This window comes from Lygodium microphyllum, chromosome 3 (assembly GCF_053477565.2).
Source record: "Lygodium microphyllum isolate KBCC chromosome 3, Lygodium_microphyllum_v1.1.10, whole genome shotgun sequence".
NCBI classification, from domain to species: Eukaryota; Viridiplantae; Streptophyta; class Polypodiopsida; order Schizaeales; family Lygodiaceae; genus Lygodium; species Lygodium microphyllum.
In genome coordinates this window covers 166,430,431-166,454,862 of record NC_141137.1, presented here as the reverse complement: position 1 = coordinate 166,454,862, position 24,432 = coordinate 166,430,431, and the positions used below count along the sequence as shown (strand labels likewise).

General features: G+C 41.3%; 1 protein-coding gene across 5 annotated transcripts in view; it reads left to right on the top strand.

The window, feature by feature from the left end:
- Positions 1 to 23,904, top strand: part of LOC148039133 (palmitoyltransferase swf1-like) — a 66,434-nt gene extending 42,530 nt beyond the window's left edge. For 3 of the 5 annotated variants that reach the window (XM_087675025.1, XM_087675024.1, XM_087675023.1), the window contains one exon: positions 22,624 to 23,904. In XM_087675025.1, coding sequence (XP_087531151.1) covers positions 22,624 to 22,712 — 89 coding nt within the window. In that variant the 3' untranslated portion in view covers positions 22,713 to 23,904. The remainder of the gene's footprint in view (positions 1 to 22,623) is intronic. The other 2 variants (XM_087675021.1, XM_087675022.1) reach the window with 2 other exon arrangements.
- Positions 23,905 to 24,432: the final 528 nt, after the last annotated feature.

Sequence of the window (24,432 nt, the reverse complement as noted above, 5' to 3'; positions counted from 1 at the left end):
TGATCAAGTTTCTTCTTCCATTGTCTTAATAGGCACCCTCACTAAAGACCCATCTTGATACATATGATCTCAGTTGTTTGCTAAAACTCCTATTGATCATTTTTTATTAACAAAGGAATCTTTCCAAGATATACATTTATGGCACTAGTGGCTTGGCCAGATAAACTATTGTGCATTGATGAAGCTCCAATTAGAGGATATAGTTAGATTCTAGAGATCTTCCAAGACTCCACCTACTACCATCGAATCACAATTGTGAAGGTTGTTTACTTGGTAAGATGCATCGGCTTTCCTTTCCCAAGGATTCTCATGTTCATTCTCATCTATTTTGCATTTACTTCACAGTGATGTTTGTGGTTCGATGTGCTCTATTTTGTGTTTATTGTCGATGATAAATTCGGATTCACTTGGGTACATAGGCTGAAGTCTAAGTCTGAAGTCTTTTCTTGCTTCAATACTTTTATAGCCATGGTGGAAAACCAAAATAACTTTTACATTTAGACCCTTTGTACCAATGGGGGATGAATATCTTTCTAAATAGTTTTTAGAGTATTTTGTATCTCGAGGTATTCAAAATGGAGTAACAGAACGGAAGAAAAGATCAATCATGGAGATGGTAAGATATGAAATGTGAGAAGGATCGAAGCTTGCTTTTTGAGAGAACTATGGCGGGAGAGCAAGAGCAAGAAAGAGAGAGACATAAAATGGGAACGCCCAACAGGCACAATGTGTGATTGAGCGTTCCTTTATTTAAATTGTCACTAAAAGAATAAAGAATAACGTGACGGTGACGGGCGCTTGCCATCTGCAGTGTGCAGTGGCGGATACTATCAGTGTAGTAATACACGCGTGGCTAGGCAAAGGCGTCTTTATCTCCAGCAACCTCCCACTTAAAGGCGAAGCTGCCCTAGTGAGGAGTGAAAAGGAAAAAGAAAAGACAGTATAATGTACACATGTACGATGAGAAAAAACGTCATCTCATCCAACACCCATCAATCTCTTGAGGAAGGTAAAACACTCAGTAGTGAGGCTTTTCGTGAGCAGATCTGTAGGATTTTCGTTAGTGGAGATCTTGGCAAGGTCAACAGACCTGTCCTCCATAACCCCACGTATGAAGTGATACCTCACCTCAATGTGTTTCGTCTTCACATGGAAAACCGAATTCGTGGCTAGCTGAATAGCACTCATAGAATTTGAATGCAACGTAGGTATAGCATCAATCCCAAGGTCATGAACCAAACGACCCCAACTATATGGCCTCCTTGCAAGCCTTAGTGGCTGTAACATACTCCGTCTCAGTGGTAGAGAGAGCGGTACACTTATTAACCCTGGACATCCAAGAGACAACATCTCTAGCATAGGTGAATACATAGCTAGAAGTTGGACTTCCTACTATTTGCATGTCTTGCATAATCGGAGTCTGTGTACCCTACAACTCCTGTATCTTGACTGCCATAGCAAATACACATATCTGTTGTGCCCTTCACGTACCTCATGATACCCTTCACGGCATCCCAATGTTTCTGCTAGGTGTAGCCATGTAGCGTGCCACAACACCAATTGCAAAGGCAATATCTGGTTGAGTGGCTATTATGGCATACACCAAACTACCCACGGTTAATGCATAAGGGATCTTGGCCATCTCAGCCCTCTACTCATCTGTCTATGGACAATCGGCTGGTGAGACCTTCACATAAGAAGGTAATGGACAGCCAAGAGGCTTCATGTCCTGCATGCGGAAACACTCAAGGACTTTATGAATGTATTCCCTCTGTGAGAGGTAGAGTAGACCCTGATGCCTGTCGTGCTTAATGTGCATACCAAGAATGTGAGAGGCCTGTCCCAAATCCTTCATCTCAAAGCTCTTCTTCAACTGAGATTTAAGAGCATCCAACTCATTATGAGCTTTCCCTACTATCAGCATATCATCCACATAACGTACCAAAATAAGCAATGAGCCATCACGGGCTTTCTTCGTGTAAAGACACGGATCCATAGCACTCCTGCTGTAGCCCTGTGATTGCATAAAGGCATTAAACTTGTGATACCACTCCCTAGATTCTTGCTTCAAGCTATAAAGACTTTTCTTCAACTTGCACACTAGGTGCTCCCTGCTAGGTTCTGCAAGCCCTTAGGTTACTCCATGTATATCTCATCATGCAAATCCCCATGTAAGAATGCAGTCTTGACATCCATCTGATATATGTCCAAGTCAAGCTGTGCGTCTAAGGCCAAAACCAAGCACAGGGTGGTTATCTTGATCACAGGAGAAAAGACTTCATCAAAGTCAACTCCATGCTCTTGTTTAAAACCCTTAGCAACAAGTCTTGCCTTATGAGCCGGCTTGGGTTTTCCAGTGATACTTTTCAGCTTGTACACCCATTTGTACGGCAAAGCCTTCTCGCCCTTAGGCAATGCAACCAAATCCCAAGTCATATTCTTATGCAGGGACTCCATCTCAGACTGCATAGTCCTCTCCCAGGAGTAACTGTCACCCTTGCGCATAGCCTCATCATAGGTGAGAGGCTCTCCTGTATCTGTAACCAAGATATAATGCATTGAGGGCTCAAATCTATCAGGTGGACATCTATCTCTAGTAGACCATCTCACTGCAAGCTGTGTTGTATGTCCAACATCCTATCCAACACCCTGGCCATGTATATCAACTGTTGTTGCAGGCTGTCCAACTGGCTGTGTAGGAGCACGTGGCTCCTCCTGGAATATAACCTTGCGTATCTCTACCAACTTCTCAGGCTGTCTATGCATCTTGTTTTCATGGAAGGCTACATCATAGCTGTATATGACTTTCCGCGCCTGCAGATCCCAGAGACGGTAACCCATCTTGCTTGCATTTTCATAGCTAAGGAAAATGTATTTGACACTCTTAGGATCCGGCTTACTACGCTTGTCCTTGGGCACATAGCATAATGTCTCACATCCAAAGACAGGTAGATGTGCATAAGAGTCTATACCTCCTCTGCAACTTGGAAATCCAAACCACTAGAAGGTGGTCTATTTATGATATGCAGAGCTGTACTGATTGTCTCAGTCCAAAAGCTTTGTGGTAGGCCTGCACGGCTAAGCATACTGCATACATACTCCTAGATGGTTCTATTCATCCGCTCAGCCAAACCATTCTGGGGTGGGATATAGAGGGGCGGTTAACTGACGCTTAATAGCCCTCTCGCCACATAGCTGCTCAAAGGCACATGACACATATTCTCCCCCATTGTCAGTCCTAAGGCATTTCAGTCTATGCCCAGTCTGGTTCTCAACCAATGTAAGCCATCGCTGAAACTCAACCAAGATATCGGATTTGGCCTTAATGGAATAAGCCATGACTTTACGTGAAAAATCGTCAATAAACATCACAAAACACTTTGCACCACCCATAGACTGATAGGGCATGGGCCCACAGACATTCGAATGTACCAATGCCAAGGGCTCACTCATGCGTGTCCTACTAGACTTCTTATATGCGGATTCCTATTTTGTCTGCCATAAAGACAATGCTCACATGAATCAAAATATGCATAGTCAAGGGGCGGTTAGTACTACAAACCAGAAAGCATTTTCATTTCCTTCAAGGACATATGACCCAAACGGGCATGCCAAAGAGATACATATGGAATGGAACCCAAGACAAAACATGGTCAGTAGAGGACCCATCAACTACAAGAGGATAGAGGCTGTGAGCCTTGGCATCTCTAGCAAGCACAAGTCTGCCACGTGTGATCTTTCAGATAGAATTCCCAAAAGAGACATGAAACCCAGCATCATCAAGCTGCCCTGTAGACATAAGACTGCGTGTAAGCGTAGGTACATGACGTACATCCTGTAATAGAAAAGTACTGCTAGTAGAGAATTGCAGCCGTACATCCCCAATGCCAACAATAGCAAGTGACCTGTCATTACCCAAGCGAACTGAACCAGAGACAATGCAGTAGGAATGGAACCATTCACGACATGGTGTAACATGAAATGAAGCACCAGAATCCAAAAGCGAGTATTGCACATATATAGAGTGAACCTTGGTCAACGGCGTAGCATCATAAGAACTAGCTGCAAGTATGTGCTCCCCATTGGAGTCTTCAGTTTACATGACATTTATCTCCTCTATTTTCACACTGGATTTCGTAGGCACCATGCTACGATCAAAGGACTTTTCCTGTACTTTGTCTTTCCCTTTCTCTTTGCGCTTCTCATTGTGCAACTCATGACATTGTGGGCATATATGACCCTTCTTGCCGCAATGATGACATGTCACATTAGCATTTCTTCCATGAGACTTGTTGCGTGACTTACCACGCGACTTAGACCTAGACTTCTGCGAGTCTCTGCCACGGCCATTCCCATGGTCATTCTTTCCATTACCATCTCTGCCTCTAACAGTCAAAGCATGCGACACAAGAGAGGCATCTAAGTTCTTATGGTTGATCTTTTTCTGCAGAAGAGCACTCTCTACAGCAGGAAAGTTCAAAATAGTAGCAGGAGCACATAAGGCAGTGCAAAATACATCTTATGACTCACTCAGAGTTCCAAGCAAAAACAATGGAGTAACCTCATCATTGAAAGTAATGTCGTGCAAAGTCAAGTTCTTGAGAATAGCATGGAACTGGCTCAAATGAGCAGACATCGTCATATTCTCCTTCATGCGCAAGTCCATAAGTTGCTTCAGTCAGTACATCTGACTTGTTGAACTTTTCTTGTCATAGAGATTCTTTATCTTATCCTAAAGCTGCCAAGCACTCTGTGCTTCCTCAACCACATTGTAATGCACCTGTTTAGTGAGAAACAAGATGAGGGTGGACTTGCATAACTCATTAAGCTCCATCCATTCGTCATCAATCATAGTTTCAAGCTGCTCTCCATGCAACCTTAGTGGTCTTATCTGTGATTTCTGCATCAATACTTGCCAAACTTGGCTCTTCCAATAGGCATAATTCGTACCATCAAGCTTAGTGATGTTGAAGATTGCACTGTCAGTGGAAGAAGATGCCATCGGTCCAAAATGGTGCAGACAGTTCAACTACTTGTTGTAAATTGTTGTAAATAGCCAAAATACCACCAAAACCAAGGCATAGCTAATGATGCTGCCCACACCAAGTACTATCAAAAGTATATAAAATCAAGATGATTCAGCATGAAAAAGATACATCACAATCTATGCATAACTGCTTGTTATAATAAATTACTGCGAGGTACAATGAGAGCAAACTATAGGCAAAATGAATGCACCAAGTCAACCACTGACTGTCAAAGCATAATCAACATCAAGTGGGCATAAAATAGCATGTGACAGTCATATGGACATTGAGCAAACATGCAAGCATGTCAAATGAATCCGTCAGTAAGCCGGCACACCCCCTGTGTAATAGGGCGAAGTGTACACAACACTGGCAAGACCTGACACAAATAGATGTATGCTTAGGGTGTGCAAAGCCCAAATCAGCCCAAGTACATCTGTGAGGACCAAAGCATATCAACCATGCAACATCCAAGTGAAGATCCTAGTCTCAAGTATTGGAATGCTCAAGTAGCATAAATCCACCTTCTCTACGTCTGCTGTCAAGCGTATCAAGACGCTTCCACTAGCACAAAAACTATAAATGTCAAGCAAGAAAGCTCGAACAAAGCATGTAAGAGTGCACTAGTGACAAGTGCCCAAGATCAAGCATCATTGAGACATCCCGAGCATATAGGCTCCGTAGCATCCATAGACATCAAGTACATCCAAATTGTAACTCTGGCAAGCCAAGAAATAGCCAAAGTAAGCTCCGGACAATCAAATGTCAAGCCCAAGTAAGCAAGGCTTAGTAGCATCCAACTCTAGACAATGTAACGGGCATGTAGTAGTGGCATAGGCCAAGCATGTCTAGACCGGTTAGACATAAGCAAAGTACATGCCATAAGTACATCAAAGATGGAGATCCAAATGCTATGCGAAGTGAGCTCAAGCTCAACCAATGATCCGAGAGCAAATGCAAGCTCTATGTTTATTCCCGAGAGTCACTACATCAATGTATACACCCAAATCCAATAGGCATATCCAAACATAAGCAAATGAGCTTCAGCCCGCCTGTGTACAACAGTGGTTCACTACTGAAAACTGTGATTTTTCAGCCCAAAGATCAGGCCAAAATCATGGCAAAGCATGTGCACAACATCTACAAGCATAGGCATCAATGGCATAGCATACGAACATGAAGTAGTGTATGTAGAGAGCTCCAATGTAGATGTAAATGTCAATTGCAGACATAGACAGCAGGTCTGTTGTTCATACAGTCAAACTGGACCTGAATATCAGTGCCCCAAAGCACCTACAAGGCTCAAAGCATGCCAAGGATCAATCCAAGTAGTGCCACAATGCCCAAGAGTCCAAGCATGATCATCAACAAGAAGAGGATGAGCTGTCTAGGGGCTGCCAAGAAATAGCGCAAATCATGCTAAGTTGCTGGTGTCTTTTGCTGCTTCTGCTGAGGCTATCCAAGGTGAAAGGGGGCTCAATCATGAGCCAATGAAGGCCTAGTGCAAGCCCAAGATAGCCTACAAAGGCTTCAGTCAAGATATGGTGTGAACAAGCTCTAATGGTGGGAGCTGTGGCTGCCCTTGCTCTTGCAGACCCTGTTGTACTTGTGAACTTCAATGAAACCCTGAAGCAAGTGAAGAAATACCTCTGATGCAATGCCCTGAGGGTGTCCAAAGGGGCCGGGTAGGTGCTCGGGAAGCCAGGGAGTGACGGGAGCTCGAGAGAGTCGGCTATGGCATGGCTGCCCCTGCTCTTGCAAACCTTACTGTACCTGTGAACTTCAATGAAACCCTGAAGCAAACGAAGAAATACCTCTGATGCAATGCCCTAAGGGTGCCCAAAGGGGCCGGGTAGGTGCTCGAGAAGCTGGGGAGTGAGGAGAGCTCGAGAGAGTCATCTATTGTTGCTGGGAAGGAGACCCAATGAGTGTAGGTAATCAATAGGAAGCTGAAGGAGTCATGAACCAAGTCGGAATGCTCGAGCAACCATGCTCTAATACCAGTTGAAAGGTGAGAAGGATCGAAGCTTGCTTGGAAAAGCTATGGAAGGAGAGCAAGAGCAAGAAAGAGAGAGACACAAAATGGGAACTTCCAACAGTCACAATGTGTGACCGGGCATTCCTTTATTTAAGTTGTCACTAAAAGAATAAATAATAAAGTGACAGTGACGGGCGCCCGCCACCTGTAGTGTGTAGTGGTGGATACTGTCAGTGTAGTAATACACGGGCGGCTAGGGAGAGGCGCCTTTACCCCCAACAAGATGCATGATGAAGAGTAATAATTTATGAAATTCTTTTTGGTTTGATGCTATTCTTTGTGCCAGTCATGTTTTGAACATGTATTCCACAAGAGCTTTTTACACTATCACCCCTTATGAGGCAAGAATTGGCTCCAAGCCTTCTCTCTCTCTCTCTCACATGAGGACTTTTGGTTCATTGGCGTATGCTCATGTGCCTCCCTAGAAAATAGGTATGGTGATTCCTCCCTTGGGTAGCCTATGTAAAAAAATGTGGGGGCAAAGTAGCATATTGAGTGCCCATGCAAAGATCAGCTAGTTGTTGGTTGGCCACCTCCTTTCCTATCCCAGATGGGGGGGGGCCATGTCCCCTAACCTTGCCTTGGCTGTTCCATTGTCAAGGTTAGTTTAGGTGACATTTTCCCAATTTGGAATGCGTCCTACATTCGGTTCTGTTTCACGATGGCATTCCAACATCCCACGCTATTCTTTGAATAGAATGATCTTAGACATCTATACTTGCAGAATTATGTGCTAATGCAATGAAAATTGAGGCACATGACCCATGGATAATAGATCATGGTGACTTATACTTGACAAATTTGAAGGCGAATTTGCACATATTATTAGGTTAGGATTCAATAGCACCCATACACTCACAGTGAACAAGTGAGCAACAAGAGAGGAGAGTGTTGGAAGGTCACATCCACTATGTGAGAATGATAATGAAAGTACAATCCCCAGGGTACTAAGTACCACACCCACTAACGGGGGTTTACACGGGAAAATAACCCTTCTCTAGCTAGAAGTTCAAAAGTGTCCATGGATAAAGGAGTGTTCACACTAGAACTATGGAGGAACATGATAAGTGTAACATACCCCTTTCGAATGAATGATGTTAATGTGTACAGGGATTAGGCAGATTAATCCCCAAATGGCATCAAGCCTAGAGTCTTGCAAAAGCTTCAAAATTTTGTCTAGAGAGAGCTTTTATAAACACATCTGCCAAAGTTGTTGTGTGTAGGGACATAAACCAAGTCAATCTCCCCTGCATGGAGCCTCTTTCTAACATAATGATAATGCACCTTAATGTGCTTAGTGCAAGCATGAAATAGTGGATTTGTCGTAATTGCTATGACACTTTGATTGTTAGTATAGATAGGAGCGGGTGGCTGTTGTCCCACACTAAGATCGACCAAAAGGTGTTTGAGCCATACACATTCCAATGTATCTGTAAAGTGCTGCCATGTATTCGGCCACACAACTAGATGTGGCCACTGTAGACTGCTTCTTGCCTAGCCAAGAAATACATGAATCACCAAGCATGTCAAAACAACTAGCCCAATCACTACGTGTGAATGCATATAAGCAAAAAGAAGTGCCTTTAGGATAGAAAAGGCCCAATCTCTAAGTGCCTTTAAGATAGCAAAAGACACGTTTGACTACTTGCCAATGTGTAGTACTAGGGCTATGCATTAAGCATGCCAACTAAGAGACCCCAAATTGAATATCTAGCCGTGTATTACACAAATACAATAGACAGCCAACAACATGCTGATAAAGAGAAGCATCGAATGGATCTCCTACATCCTCAAGTGTAAACTTGTGACATGTTTGAATTGGAGTAGGAGATAAGCTTGTAGTCTTGCATGTAAAAACACTCAAAGGAGATGTCCAATGTACTTAAAAGTGTCACAAAAGAATGCCCCCTCAATTGCAGTAAACCGTATGCCAAGATAGTAATGCAAGTGGCCAAGATGTGTGACATCAAAAGCATGCTGCAATTCAGCCTTTAAGGCTGCAATATGTGTCTCATGAGGTCCAGTCAACAACATATCATCCACATAAAGAATGAGAATCAAGAAATTATCCCCATCTGGCAAACATAAAGCATGCTTTTTGAAACAAGTCTTCCTTCTTGGAGAGGGTGGTGATGACCTGATTAATCAACAATTGCAGTAAACATAAAATTCACATAAACTGAAAATGCAAATTTCACTACTTAATCTTAGACAATGGACAGCTTGTTGGCCCAAAACCGTAGCATTCAGAGGTAAAGGACTAACAGCAGTATTATGGGCATTCAATAGTGCCTGTAATAAACAATCAGTCTGGTAGGTTGTCTCTATGAGGATTTATGGGTACAAAATCCTCATCCACTACACTGTCACCATCCTCATCAGAGGAGGAATATGTGTAGACAGCATAATGTTGAAAAGCTGCTTGATCACGGAAATACCAAGCAAGCAATTCATTAGTAGAGCCAATAGGGGGTGTTTGCTCAATACTTTCACCCATGGTTCTAGAATTCACATGATTTTCTACTTTTCTCATGTCATCTGCTTTGTTTGTATTCTGTTGGGTCTATGCACAACGACATTTGGTCAAGAACTGTATTGGCTTCTCTTTGTCTTCTGATTCGATCAAACACATATTCATCAATCTGGTCAAATGCAATCTTATAATCACGTTCAGACAAATTAGGAAACATCATTTCAAGATATTCAGATAATTCTTCAGTAGAGTCACTAGGTTGAAGAGAAGGCTAAAATAAGCTTGGTTCTTGATGAGAAGATTCTCCTTTCATGATTGACATCAAGGAGGGACAATAGATTTGCTGTAATTCTTTGAAAATACCATCTGGATCATCATCTTTAGAGGCATTAGGGGCATTAAGATCAGAAAGAGCATAGGACTCAGATGTACCTTTTGTGCAAAGTTGTTTGCCTTTACCTTTGTCCTTGGAATTCTGCACTTCAGAAGACACATGATGCATATTAAGTGAACCAGGAGAAGGAGAGGAGAAATAAGAACTCTAGCCTTTTTGTAGTCTTCTGGTAGAAAAAGTATTCCAATCTATTATAGTAGAAGCAGGAGAGACAGAAAGTAATGAAGATGAAGGGGGTATAGTAGATGAAGAAGCAGACCCTGAAGATGGTTGAATTTGAGATTTTACTAGTTGTTGACAGAGAACAAGCACATTATCACATACTTGTTGCAGATTATCCATCTTTTCGATGAGACGTGTTAATGCCAAGCGTGTCCAATTTGAGGTTTGTAATTCTGTAGTCCAGGGAGCAGAATCCGGGGTCCGTAAATAGGGAGCTGCCTTGTACTTGTTGTTGGCATACTCAAACTCTTGAATAACATTGACAATAGAGGAGGAAGATGCTTGTTCAATCAATTTCTTATAGTGTTGACAGATGCCATGTATCACAGTGGAGTGGTCACAGGGGTGAGTATGGAATTTCAATACATTAGCTCGCTGTGACGGAGAAATTTTGAGTTGTGGTTGTGCTGGAACAACAACCTTCTGAGATACTTTCTCTTCTTCTGGAACCATCTTTTGAGGCAAATGCAGTGCTTTACCTTTGATATTTTGAACTTTAATCACCTTAGGAGGTAATAATTCTTTTTTCTTGAGAGAAGATATATGGCTTCCTCCAAGACTGGTGCTAATCCTTATCTTCCAGAATTACTTATGCTACATATCTGTACTATGGGTCTTCTAATGAAAGCTTCATTTGCACATCTTGCCATACAATATTGCATGGTTTTTGGATGCATAGTCATTAGCTATCCCTAGAGTCGTAGAAGGTATGAATTCCTCAAAAGATAGAGGCCAGACTATCATCATGAAGTCTGATGAAAGCACACAGAGGTTTTTATCAAACTGTGTGAATTGGTTTGAGATAGATCTTTTCCATGAGTGGCAACTTGATATATCTTCTGTCAAGAAAAAACAATTATTACCTCCCAGGGTGATTAAGGTTCATGCTTGGTATTTCCGTGATCAAGCAGATTTTCAGCATTATGCTGTCTATACATTATCCTCTGATGAGGATGGTGATAGTGTAGTGGATGAGGATTTTATGCTCATAAATCCTCATAGAGACAACCTACCACCAGATACTTTATTACAGACACTATTGAATTCCTATAATACTGCTATAAGTCCTTTACCTGTGAATGCTACCACTAAACAGCAGTCTGGTAGTGTTAATGCTGCCTCTACTTCAAATTTTTAGACTTCTTACACCAATTTCTATAAGAAAATTGGTGTTTCAGAAAAGGTTGGCTCTTTTCCAATTTGGCCTATTGATGGCAAAACACCAGAAGAGATTAAATTATTGATCTACATGATGTATGCCTATGTCAGACAGAAAATGCTGGATAAGCCACAGACTTTACCGCATTGATATACTCAATTCAATGGCGCATGGCTTTGTAGGTGGTTTAAAGCAGTGGTGGATTTCTATTCACCCTCAAGTCAAATTGGCCATTGTACAGCATCATGATCCAGTGCAACTCTTTTTTGAGCTCTTGCTTGGAGAATTAGTAGGCAACAAGCTAGATGATGTACTGGAGGCGCGAGAAGCATTTTTTAAGTCCAAACTCTGTGATCCAAGACAGTACAAGGAATATTTGATATATATGAGGGATTTGCTATATGAAGGGCTTGGAGCGCATGACAATAGCATGAAGGAACACTTGGTATGTTCATTTCCTGAGCCCATTCCTTTTTACTATAAACAAAGAATAAAATAGGAAAACAGAGATTTCTTCGATAGTGTTGGACAAATCATACAGATTATATAGCAAATCATCAAAGAGGTTTGTCAACACCAGAAAATGACTGCTCTCAATCAGAAGTTTCCTCAATCAGTCTACAAATCTGCTGCTAAGTATGATGTGGATTTCGGATGTAAACAATGTTCATGTCAACCATATAGTAATGGTGGGTACTCCGGAAACCGCTATTCTTGCTCTTTCCGCTATCATAGGGGAAGAGGACACAACTACTTCAATAGACACGATTCCCATGAATATCATTCCAGAAAACATAGAAGACATTCTTCTCATAAGAATGGTGGATCCTCTAGACATTCAAGAAGATATTCTTCTCATCCTAATGTTTCTAATATAGAGAAGAAGAAGGATCTCAAATGTTTACTTTGTGGCAGTTCTTCCCACCTTGCAAATAACTGTCCAACAAAGAAGAAACAGACAAACAACAATGCTCCTAAAATCAACTTACACTATCTTAGTGAGGTTTCTTCCAGTGAAGTTTCTACTGAATATGACTATGATTCTGACTATACGTCTGCTACTTCCAATGAGTCAGATACTGAAGTTAGTTCATGGTATACTGTAGCAACCCTTTCTGAGTCTGATTCTGATACTATAGGATCTGATGATTCCCAGACCGATGAAACCCTCTATACTAAACCAAGTGTGGAGCTCTCACCTACTCCTTCAGACTCTTCTATACATTCTGACACTTTCGTTCTTGTGAATGCTCATGCAGTATATTTTTTAGGACGCAAAGATAAACTTTTCCTTGGTGCTTCTACTTCTATTGGTTTTGGTTCTTCTCGAAGACATAAAGGAAAACAAAAGCAATCTAATTCTGAAGATAGTGATACTTTAGAAAGTGAAGCAGGTTCTTCAGATAAAAAAGCCAAAGAAAAGCTTTGTCAAGAAATTTCAACAATCCATATGATCTTCCAAAACAAGGTACTCTGAGTTCTGAAACTAAATCAAAGGCCAATATGTTTGTACCACACAATTTGGAATAGCTCCATCATCCTAGAACTGCAACTCAATTACTACAATCTTTGCATCATACTACTCACTCAACCCAACAGGAAGGAATGGAAATGTTGCAAGCATTTCAGCAAACGCAACAAGAATTGCATTCTCTCTGTAAAGTCTTCAAAAGAATGCTCAAAGGCCAGAAACAAAATTGCTCAGCAAACTATAGAAGTTTTGCTAGAGCTACAAACTCAAGCTACATATATTTTTGCTAAAATTATTGACCAGATAAGGCTTTCTAAACACGTACAAAAAGTTAATGCTTTAACTACAGGAGGTCCAATTCCAATGATTTGTGTACAATGGACAAATATGCCACAATTTTCCCTATATGTAGATCCCTTACTAGATGCAGGTTCTAGCCTAACTATAGCTCCATATGAATTACTCCCTCCTAATTGTATAAAAGTCACAAGTCCTATTATTGTAGAACTCTCAAACAACAAAAAGGTGACCTTAATCCATGTCACTCAAGCATATCTGCATCTTGGTTTGATCAAAGTACTTTTAGAGATTCAACTGATGAAGCAAATGCGCTATGATTTGCTTATTGGTACTGATATTCTCCAACATCTAGTACCATATACTTTTTGGTTAGAACATTTCACAACATCATATTTGGGGAAAAAGCAGACATTCCTCTACTCCCCAAAATTAGTCGTAGTATTTATTCTATTGTTGAATTGCCTTCTACACAAAAGATAGCCTCCAAAGAACAATGGATTCAAAGTGAGCAAAATAAATATGCTGAAGAGATTTTGAAAGTCACAAATCATCTGAAGACATTCATGCATGAAGATCCGTAGATATACAAAGAAAAAAGAGTATCCTTTGCCATTCCATTGCCTCTCAAACCTAATGTCGTGCCAACAAAAGTTGTTCATTCTGGCATGAAAGAATAAGACTTAATACTTTGCAAACAGGAAATTCGGACTCTTGGATAAAGGCCTGATTGAACCCATGACATCTCCTTGGGTGTGTCAAGCTTTTTATGTTAATAAACACTCTAAGCAGAAAAGAGGCCGCAAAAGAATGGTGATCAATTATAGGCCTTTGAATGCATATCTAATTGGTCATGGTCATCCCAGTCCATTGAAAGGCATCCTGATTAAAAAATTCAAAAAAGCTAATATCTTTAGTAAATTTGATCTTAAATCAAGATTTTGGCAATTGCCTCTCAAAAAAGAAGATCGACACAAAACTGGGTTTTGTGTCCTTGAAGGCCACTACCAATGGACAGTCCTGCCATTTGGAATCAAGACAACTCCAACCTACTTTTAAGCATGGACAGATTCAGTCTTCTCCAAATTTCCTTTTTGCTTGGTCTATATAGATGACATTTTGGTTTTTTGAGAAACCATTAAAGATTATATTGAGCATCTTTATCAATTTGCAAAGGCTGTTGAAGATGTAGGAATGGTACTATCACCAACAAAATCTATCATGTTTACTTCTTCTGTTGAATTTTTAGGCTTAGAAATTCAGCATGGGACTATCAAGTTACAAGAATATGTCTTAACAAAAGTTCTTGAAATGCATGATGAGTTGACCACTGTCTCAAGCAAATACAATAGCTTCTTGGATGCCTTAATTGGCTAAACTCTGTAACCCCTAATTTGGCGGTCTACTCTAAAGATTTGTATCCCTTGCTTAGAAGGGGACAGCTCCAATGGAAACATATACATACTCTAGCTGTCCAAAATATCAAGAATATTTTCCACCATCTTCCACGCCTTCACCTACCTATTGGTCTTCCTCTCATCCTTTGCATGGATGCTTCTGATACCGCATCGGGTGCATGTGCGTGTGAAGAAGACAAGTCCATTTCACCACCAACACTACATATTTGCTGTTATGTCTCCGGTATTTTCAATCAGACACAACAAAATTACCCGTCATACCAAAGGGAGATCTTGGCCATGATTAAAGCTATCAAAGCTTTTCACATCTTTGTGGAGTTTGTCCCTTTTACTATTTGGACAGATTTACAACACGTGCCAAGCTACCTAACAAAAAAGGCTCCAAATGAAATCGGCAATAAAAGACTTCTTCGGTGGTCTCTATTTTTTAATGCTCTTGACATCACTTTTTAATATATTCTTGGTGTACAAAACATTGTAGCAGATCTTTTATCACGCCAACCACCTCGACTACTTTTTGTACAAATATTCCATGCGTACTAATTGCTTTTCCCTCTGTGCGCCAACTGGCACGCACTAAAATATATGCACTCACACTCCACTCAAGAGCAATGATTTTTTCCACTAACCAAAAGCCTATATAAACTCCCCTTGTATCTCATTTGAGAACACGCATCCGGCATATCTCAAGTCTTGTATGCTCTCCGCCATAGCCTTTGCTCACAGCAATAGCCTTGTATCTAAGCAAGTTTTCTAATATAGTAATGATATTGCTCGCACTTTGTGATCAAGAATTCTGAGTTTTCTATGTCTTTGTCGTCTGTGCCCACTTCAGCCGCATCGCTCTGTGTTTGGTATCAAAGCAATTAAAACATTTCAGTCTGAGTGAAGTAAGGTTGTCAGTGATTGTGTGAGGTTTTGCTCGTTGTAAGGCTTTTAGGCTGTGTTGCCGTTGGTGCTGTTTGAGCGTTTATCCTCGTCGTCTCGTAAATCCTTCATGGCTTCCTCCAAGACTGTTGATGGTAATGTTTTCAGCTCTGCATTCAAGACACTCTTAGAACGCTATAAATCTCTGGGCAACTCAGCCATTATTGTTAATGAGGCACATCCGAGTTTCAAATGGATTCTTCTTGACATCGGTGCAGCTCATATCTATGGTGAGAATCAAGTGTTTAAATTTAAAGCATCGATTGTATGCATAGAAGATCAAGGTATTCTGACTATCAGAGACATGTTGGCTGAAGATCAACATATTAATCTTCTTTCGCTCGTTTTTCCCAAAATCCAAAAACATCAAACCAAAAAAGACTATCCCTATCGGCATTTAGGCAGCATGGCAATTGGTATAATCCCACTCTTTAGAAGAGGTCGTAATGTATCTTGCATGGCTGCTATACTAGGTACTAGGGATGTTGAATCAATGGACATAATTGTTGGTGCTGTTGTCTCTCCTTTGTTGAATGGACCAATCTTTATGGAGCTTAGACCAAATTATGTAATTGCCATGGATGATCTTTATCTTGCAGAATTACTATGCTACATATCCGTACTATGGGTCTTTAAATGAAAGCTTCATTTGCACATCTTGCCATACAATATCGCATGTTTTTAGATGCATGTCATTAGCTATCCCTAGAGTCGTACAAGCTATAATTCCTCAAAAGATAGAGGCCAAACTATCACCATGAAGTCTGATGAAAGCACATAGAGGTTTTTACAAGACTGTGTGAATTGGTTTGAGATAGATCTTTCCCATGATCACCGAGGCTTTCTGTTAGACCTTTTGGCGACGCTTGTGGGGATAGCTAGAGGTTGTAGAGGGTGTCTTATTTCTGTTGGGAATAAAGGGCCATCGTGCCTTTTATATGTACACGGGTGTGAACACACCCTTAGCACATTTGTACTTTCATATATATATATATCTATCTAAAACCTAAAGAGGTACACACGAAAAAATTGTACCCAAGAACATCGTGCATCTCTCTCTCTGACTCTGACTCTCTACTCTTGCTCACGTTTCGGAGTCTGCGCAGGTCAACTCATCATTGTTCTTTCACTGGACAGACAGGCGACAGCTCGTGCAGTCAGGCACAAGTCAACAGGCCACGTTTTTAGTCAAGCGACAGTTCCAAGTTGCATGCAAGTCAAAACATCGTTTTTCAGGTCACGAGCAGGCCACGCGAGCAGGCAACGGACTGGAGGCTGTAAACGGGGCAGAATCGTCACTTTTCTTTTGCAAAATTTTTAAATTTTTCAAAGGTTCCCTGAAGCAAGCCCTTTGCTCACTAACGGGCATTTGTGTGTGTAAGCACAGTTCAGAATTTTGGGCAGATTTGTGCCAAAAATTTGGGGATTTGTCTAGATTTGATGCGAGCAAGACCCAACAGTGATATTTGTCTCAGAAATTGCAGGAATTTGTGACATTTTGCCTCCGACATTTGGTGCTTTTCATGTACATGCAAGAATTGGGCTGAAATTTACCCAATTTCTCGACATTGATGCATATTGGACCCCGTGCAATTTGGGGCTTTTGCTGTTTGGGCGAAATTTGTGCGTCATTTGGTCATTTTATGTACATGCGGGTTTAATTCCATGCAATTTGAACACCTAGCACTTGGAAAATTTGGGGGCTTTGTTGAAATTGCTCTATTTTGGCAAAATTTGCCTATTCTATGCATGCCAGAGACAGTGCAGATGTATGGTTGATGCTTTGAGCACAAAAATTTTTGGGCTTTTGACCATGCGTGTGAAATTTTGTGCCTGTGGGTGCATGTACAACAGAAATTGCAGCTAAAATTTGGGACTTCTCATGTAATGTGATGTATTTTTCCTTGGAACAGCTGTAATCAGTTGTGGAGTGCTGTAGCACAAGGTTTAGTGCTTCTGAAAATTTATTTGCAGATCTGAAATTTCTGCTTTTATGTGGTTATTTATTGTTGGTTGGTACTTGTTTGTACCTTGGTCACTTGTGTGACAGTTTGGGCCTGCATTTGCTGAATTTTTTGGTCACATTTGGGCTGAAAATCATGGCTGGCAGCAGTGACAGCAGTCATCTCATGCACATTAAGAAGCTTGAAGGAGCACATAACTTTGCAGTCTGGCAAAAACAGTGCTATAATATCCTGTTGCAAAAGAAGCAAGCAAGGCCGATTAAGACCAAAGGGGCAAAGCCCGCAGATATGGAACAGGATGACTGGGATGAGCTGAATGAGCTTGCATGCTCGACCATTGAGCTATCGATTTTTGATGCCTTGCTGTTTAACATTGAAGGGTTGGATTTTGCTTATGACATTTAGAAGCGATTGGAAGAGTTGTATGCCCAGAAGAGTGTTGCAAGCAGAGTCTACTAGCTGAAGAAACTCATGGATTTGCATATGAAAGAGGGTACTGCAATGTCTACTCACCTTAGTGAGTTTAACTCCATTTTCAATGAGCTTGCTGCTTTGAAGTTCAATATTAATGATGAGTTCAAAGCTACGTTCTTGCTTTGCACTCTGTGAGAGAGAGCTAGGATACCTTCAGGACTACTATGAGCAATTCTACTGCTATGATTTTATATGCTGATGTAGAGAGTGCTCTACTCATGGAAGAAATGAATCGGCAGAACAATGCATCCAGTAAGCCTTCCAGTGCTTTGCATACTAGGGGCAAATCACAACAAAAGGCAAATCTGATAGCAAGGGCTGCAGTAAATCACGTAGTAAGGATGTTGAATGCAATCATTGTGGCAAGAAGGGTCACTTTAAATGTGACTGCTACAAATGGAAGAAAGAGAAAGGAAAGGGCAAGAAGACAAATGATAGCAAGGAGGAGAAGAAAGAGAATCAGCCTAAGAAGAGCAGTGTCAAAATTGAGGAGGTGCCAGGGTTATCTTTAGGGAAAAAGAAATACTTTGTCACCTTTGTCGATGATGCTACACGGAAGGTATGGGTTTATCCTATTCGTAGCAAGGACGAAGTGCTTGACAAGTTTCAAAAATTGTTGGCATTTGTTGAGAATCAGACTGATAAGACACTTAAGTGTCTTCGCTCCGACAATGGTGGGAAATATATGTCCAAGGCCTTTCAAGCATTTTATGACAGCAAAGGGATAAAGAGGGAGCTCACTGCCCCTCATAATCCACCCCAAAATAAGTTGCAGAGTGTATGAATCGGACCATACAAGATAAAATCCGTACTATGTTGTCTCATGTTGCATTACCCCCCTGGCTTTTGGGCAGAGGCTGTTATGACAGCTGTTCACTTGATTGATTGGTCACCGAACAGGTCTTTGGGGGGTGGGGGGAAGGGGGAATCCCTTAGGAAGCACGGTCGGGCAAGCCACCTTCATATGCTCACCTGAAAGTGTTTGGCTGCGAGGCTTTTGTGCACATTCGTAAAGAAGAACGCAACAAACTTGAGCCAAAGTCTTGTAAATGCATTTTCCTAGGATATGGTAACGATGGTGAAATGGAGTATAGATTATGGGATCCCAAGAAAAGGAAAATAGTACGTAGCAATGATGTTATCTTCTGGAAAGATCGCATGCATAAATAGAGCCCGAAAAGACTGAGGAGGTCCGCAGGGTTGTATTCCAAGAAGAAATACATTTTGGAAAGCAAAATGTGCCCGTTGTACAGCAGCAAATACTTGCTGTAAATGAACCTGCAAATGCAGAAAATAATGCTGGAAATGATCAGCCAGTCATTGCCCATAATGATGAGCCACTAGATGTGCAAGAACAGCTAGGAAAGCAAGCTGTTAATGCTAATTTGCAAGCTGAAATGCCAAGACAGCAAGCTGAAAATGGAAATTTTCAAGCTCAACAGCCAGCAAACAATGATCATTGGGTTAGAAGATCGTCTAGGGCTACTAGACAACTTGATAGATTCGTTCCTAATGCAAACAATGTGGCTGATTATTTCATGTTGACAGACTGTGGTGAACCGTCTTGCTTCAAGGAAGCAATGGATAGACAGGACAACAAGAAATGGTATAAAGCTATGTTGTCAGAGATGGAATCTCTTGAGAAATGGCACTTGAGACTTGGTGTAGTTGCCTAAAGGGCAAAAAACCCTTCTATGCAAATGGGTTTACAAGATGAAGGTCGCTTTTGGTTCCTTGCCAAAGTACAAAGTAAGATTGGTTGCGAAGGGGTACAAGCAGAAACATGGAGTTGATTTTGATGAGATCTTCTCTCCTGTAGTCAAGATGACTACATTGAGAACCATTTTGGGCTTGGTTGCAGTTGAAGATATAGAGCTCATACAGATGGATGTAAAGACTACATTCTTACATGGTGATCTGCATGAAGACATATATGCAGCAGTCTAAAGGGTTTGTGGCAAAAGGGAAAGAGAATATGGCATGTAAACTCAAAAGGAGTTTGTATGGGCTGAAACAAGCACCAAGAGAACGGTATCATAAGTTTGATACATTTATGCAGTCTCAAGGTTTTCATAGAAGTCAAGTGGATCACTGCTTGTATACCAAAAAGGCAGCAGATGGCAATGTGATTATCTTGGTTCTGTATGTTGATAATATGCTAATTGCTGGGGGATACTCATGCCTTGGACTCACTAAAGCAAAGTCTTCATGGAAGCTTTGACATGAAGGATCTTGGTGATGCAAATCACATTCTTGGCATGCGAATACTCAGAGATAGGTCAAAAGGATTACTCTATCTATCTCAGCAAGAGTATATCTCCAAGGTTTTGTAGCGTTTTAATATGGAGGGGGGGAAACAATTAGGGTTCCATTGCCTCCATATGTGAAACTCAATGCAGAGGACAACCCTACATCTGATGATGAAAAGGATGAAATGCCCAAGATACCATATGTTTCAGCTGTTGTCAGTTTGATGTATGCTATGGTTGCTACACGTCATGACATTGCCTTTGCAGTAGGAGTTGTTAGCAGATACATGGGAAACCTTGGTAAAAAGCATTGGGAAGTAGTGAAAGGTATTATGAGATACCTCAAAGGCACAAAGGATTTGTGCATTTGCTTTGGAAAGCAGAAGGCATCTGTCGTTGGCTTTACAGATACAGACTATGCTGGTCATGCGGACTGCAGAAAGTCCACTTCTGGGTATGTGTTTGCCTTCATAGGAGGAGCAGTCTCTTGGATCTGCAGGCTACAAAGTGTGTTGTGTTGTCTACTACAGAGACAGAGTATGTAGCTGCCATTGAGGCATGCAAGGAGGCTTTATAGATTTCACGTTTGGTGGGAGAGCTTGGCATTACATAGTTACCTATTCTCCATTGTGATAGTCAGAGTGCTACCATGCTAGCACGGAATCTGGTTTTTCATGCAAAGACGAAGCACATACAGGTGAAGTATCACTTCATTAGAGATGTACTTGACAACAAGAGCATTGTAATCTTGCAGATCTTCTCACGAAGGGTCTTCCAGCAGAGTGGTTTGCTCATTGCTGACAGATGATGGGAGTTGGATAGGTATATGTATTTCTGCTTTGTACATACCTAGACTTAGTTGATTCTTTTCTCCTCTTAAGGCACATTGCCTTTAGGTAGGAGGTTATTGGGAATAAAGGGCCATCATGCCTTTTATATGTGCACGGGTGTAAACACACCCTTAGCACATTTGTACTTTCATATATATCTATCTAAAACCTAATGAGGTACACACGAAAAAATTGTATCCAAGAACATCGTGCATCTCTCTCTCTGACTCTGACTCTCTACTCTTGCTCATGTTTTGCTCTCTACCTGACATTTTCATCGCAGGACATTGCATCGCCACTACGCATGGCTCACTTCAATTTCCTATGGTTAATGGCACATGGAGACTTGGCAGTTGGGAGTTGGCTGGCTTAGATGCAGTAGGATAGAGTCTGCAAGCGCTGTCCACTGCAATGAATGGAAACTCCCAAGCATTGCCTCTAGTCTTGTGAGGCAGTGCAACTGCTATGGAGAGGAGCATGCTGCATTCTTTGTCATGTGACACCTAGCTTGGGTTTTATATCTTGGGGGGCTCTCTGTTGGCAACTGGTTAGCCAAGGCCACCACTTATTGTATGAGGTGGAGATGCATGATACCATTCTTCTCATCAAGGCAAGTGCCTATGCTGTGGTCCGTTGGAGGCATTACCCATCCAGTAGGCACTAGAGCCAACAGCTGAGCGGTCGGAATTATGGGAGATTATTGGAAGCCTCACAGCTTGGCACATTTGGAAGGCATGCAGTCAGTCAGTTCTGGGTGCTGAGTGTCTGACCACCTATGAGACTGTAGCAGAGCTCTGACCTAGATCATGCACTCCCTCTGTGGTCGTTGATCCAAGTCCGCAAGGAGCTCAAACACCACTTCCTATGCACTTGGAGTGGCCATGATCTGTTCTTCACGATGCAGGAAAGCAACCCGAGGTGATACTACTCTCATCCTCCTTGGCTTCTATCCCCCATTCCACCTAGACCACCCTTAGAGGCTTGTATATATGATCCCAGTGTGACCTTGTTCAGCTCCAGTCAAGCTGTTGAGCACATGTACTTCATTGTACAGTCTTCCGAGTAAGAGCATGGACAATCTGGTAAAATCTTGCAGAGTCTACGCAATGGATATCTCCAATAAATTTATAGCATGGCTGCATCTGGCAGTCCAAATATATCAAGCAGTAATGCTAGCTATGAGTTCCCATCTGTGACAGTGCACCTAGGTCCACAGTCTCTGAGTTCCATGTTCTTTTGCTTGGTTGTAGGCCACGTTAAAATCTCTGCTAGTGTACCTTATGAAATGTATTATTTGGCAAGGTCCCCATGTGGCTCTGATTTCAACATGAAAAACTTACCTGGTGATACCAGTGTGAACAGCTCTTATATTACCTATCAATAGCAGTATTCCATGCATGTGTTTGTAGTGTATATATATGTCTGTTGCTGAATCCTGTGCCTTGTACTTAGGACATGTTTCTACATTGAGTTTCACAAGGGGAAAAGGCAAGGAAAAAGTTCTCTCCAAAAGCACAATAAGTATCTATTAGTGCATGGTGTGTGTCATTATTCATCAGGTTAAATCATTAAGCCAAGATATAACCTCTATGCATCTAGTTAAACTCAAACTCTCAGTTTCTCTCAGTGAAGTGGTTTTTGTTTTAAAAAATACAAACACAATGTTCGCATGTTTTGCAGGGCAGTGTCATCAAATCAAGCAATTTGTCAACCCTTATGACAAAGGCCCTGTAGAGAATTTTCGTGCATTGCTACACAGCTGGAGGTAATAAGAGAACAACAAGCAGAACCCCTGTTCCTATAAACATGATTATTGTGAGGAGGACAGATGCGCTACTAAACAGGAATACTGCAAGAATGCTTTTGTATAGTTGTACCACTAACTGTCTTCGATTGTGTTACCACAAAAAATTGAGGTTCTATATTATGTGACTTACAAATTTTGAGAAAAAGTGCTTCCAACTAGAAGGGAGAACCTCTTAAAACCTCCAAGCATTTTAGTTATAGTTGATTCTTTCATAGAACAGTACAAACAAGAAAGTTTTGAAGTTCAAGGCACTTTTTGCAGCTGGGAGAGAGTCACACCAAGCCTTGGCCTTGGCTAATGATAAATACCAGGGTTCCTAGTTTCCTGGTCACCATTGTCCAGTTGCAGGTGGGCAGGTCAGTTGCAAACTTGCACCATTGACCACCAGGGGATTGTGCGAACCCTTGTTAATAAGACTCGTCTGCATAGCGGAAGTGGTAAGCTTGCTGCCTGAGATGTAGCAGATCAAGAGTTCCAAGTCTCCATGATTACCATTTTGCTTGTGTTGAGCAAGCTCTTATTTCCCAAGTGGTAACCAGTTGATGAGTGGGGTCCCATATAAGAAGGGACTCCGATATCTATCCTGGTCCCTTTAGCTTAGCCTTCATATTCTGTCACCTCAATCCTGCGATCTTTGATATAACGACCGAGTCCAACTTGGTTCTCTTCCTTTGATTACTGATTGCCTCTCTTAGCTGAAAGTCCATACAAGCTTTTGGTAGCAGGTCAGATGATTTAATTCTCTGCTAGTGGATCTATATTCCAGGACATTGTAACTCCTGTCATGCAGAAAAACATCTTGCCTGTAGTTTCCAACCACTTGTTTCTAAGCTTTAGTTCTTATTTTAGTTGTTTAGTAAAAGGAGAATCTGTGTTTCGAAATACTAACTAGCCTTTCATGGCAGTGCATCCCTTCTTTAAATGATAAAGCAACTAGAATCAAGTGTACGCCAGGGAACTCTGCCACAACTTTACCTTAACACACCAAACTCGTGATATGAAGCCAAATCTAAAGCTCACACCCATAATTTAAGTGGCACGAGGCATATGATATGCAAAAAATATGCTGATCCCTTTTGATGCAGCATAAGGCAGAGTCTTTTTGCTGCATATCATGCTTGGATTTATAGTTGAATACAACAATATGTGCATGAAGTGTGTTCCTGTAATATTTTGGTGGATACATTGATTTTGACAATGTTAGTCTACTTCATTCATTTTGACAGCAAATGTGTATGGTAAGATTACTGCTCTTATCAAGTTATTCCCCTAAGTTGCATCTGTGCACATGTTTCTAGTGTTTTTAGATCTCTGTTGCTGATTGCCGTGCACATCAAGGACGTGTTGTTAGTTGCTAATAGCAAGAAAAAAGTTTTTTTCAAACCAGTGTCTGCTGACAGGCATCTGCACACTGCATGATGTGCTTCATTCACTCAACACTTTGTATAAATAATCGTAGGTGCAACATGTATGCATGCACTTGGACACAATGTTTTGGTTTTTAATGGTTCTTGTTTCTCTTTCACACACATGTTTGTCAACTAGTGCATGATATGCCTGATATGCTTAGCAGGATTAATTAATAAGCCTAGTACAGTATGCGTGCATGCATGTAGACATAGTTGCACTCGTACGTAGTACAAACTGGTTCGTACTATACGGTTCGTACCGTATTGTACTAT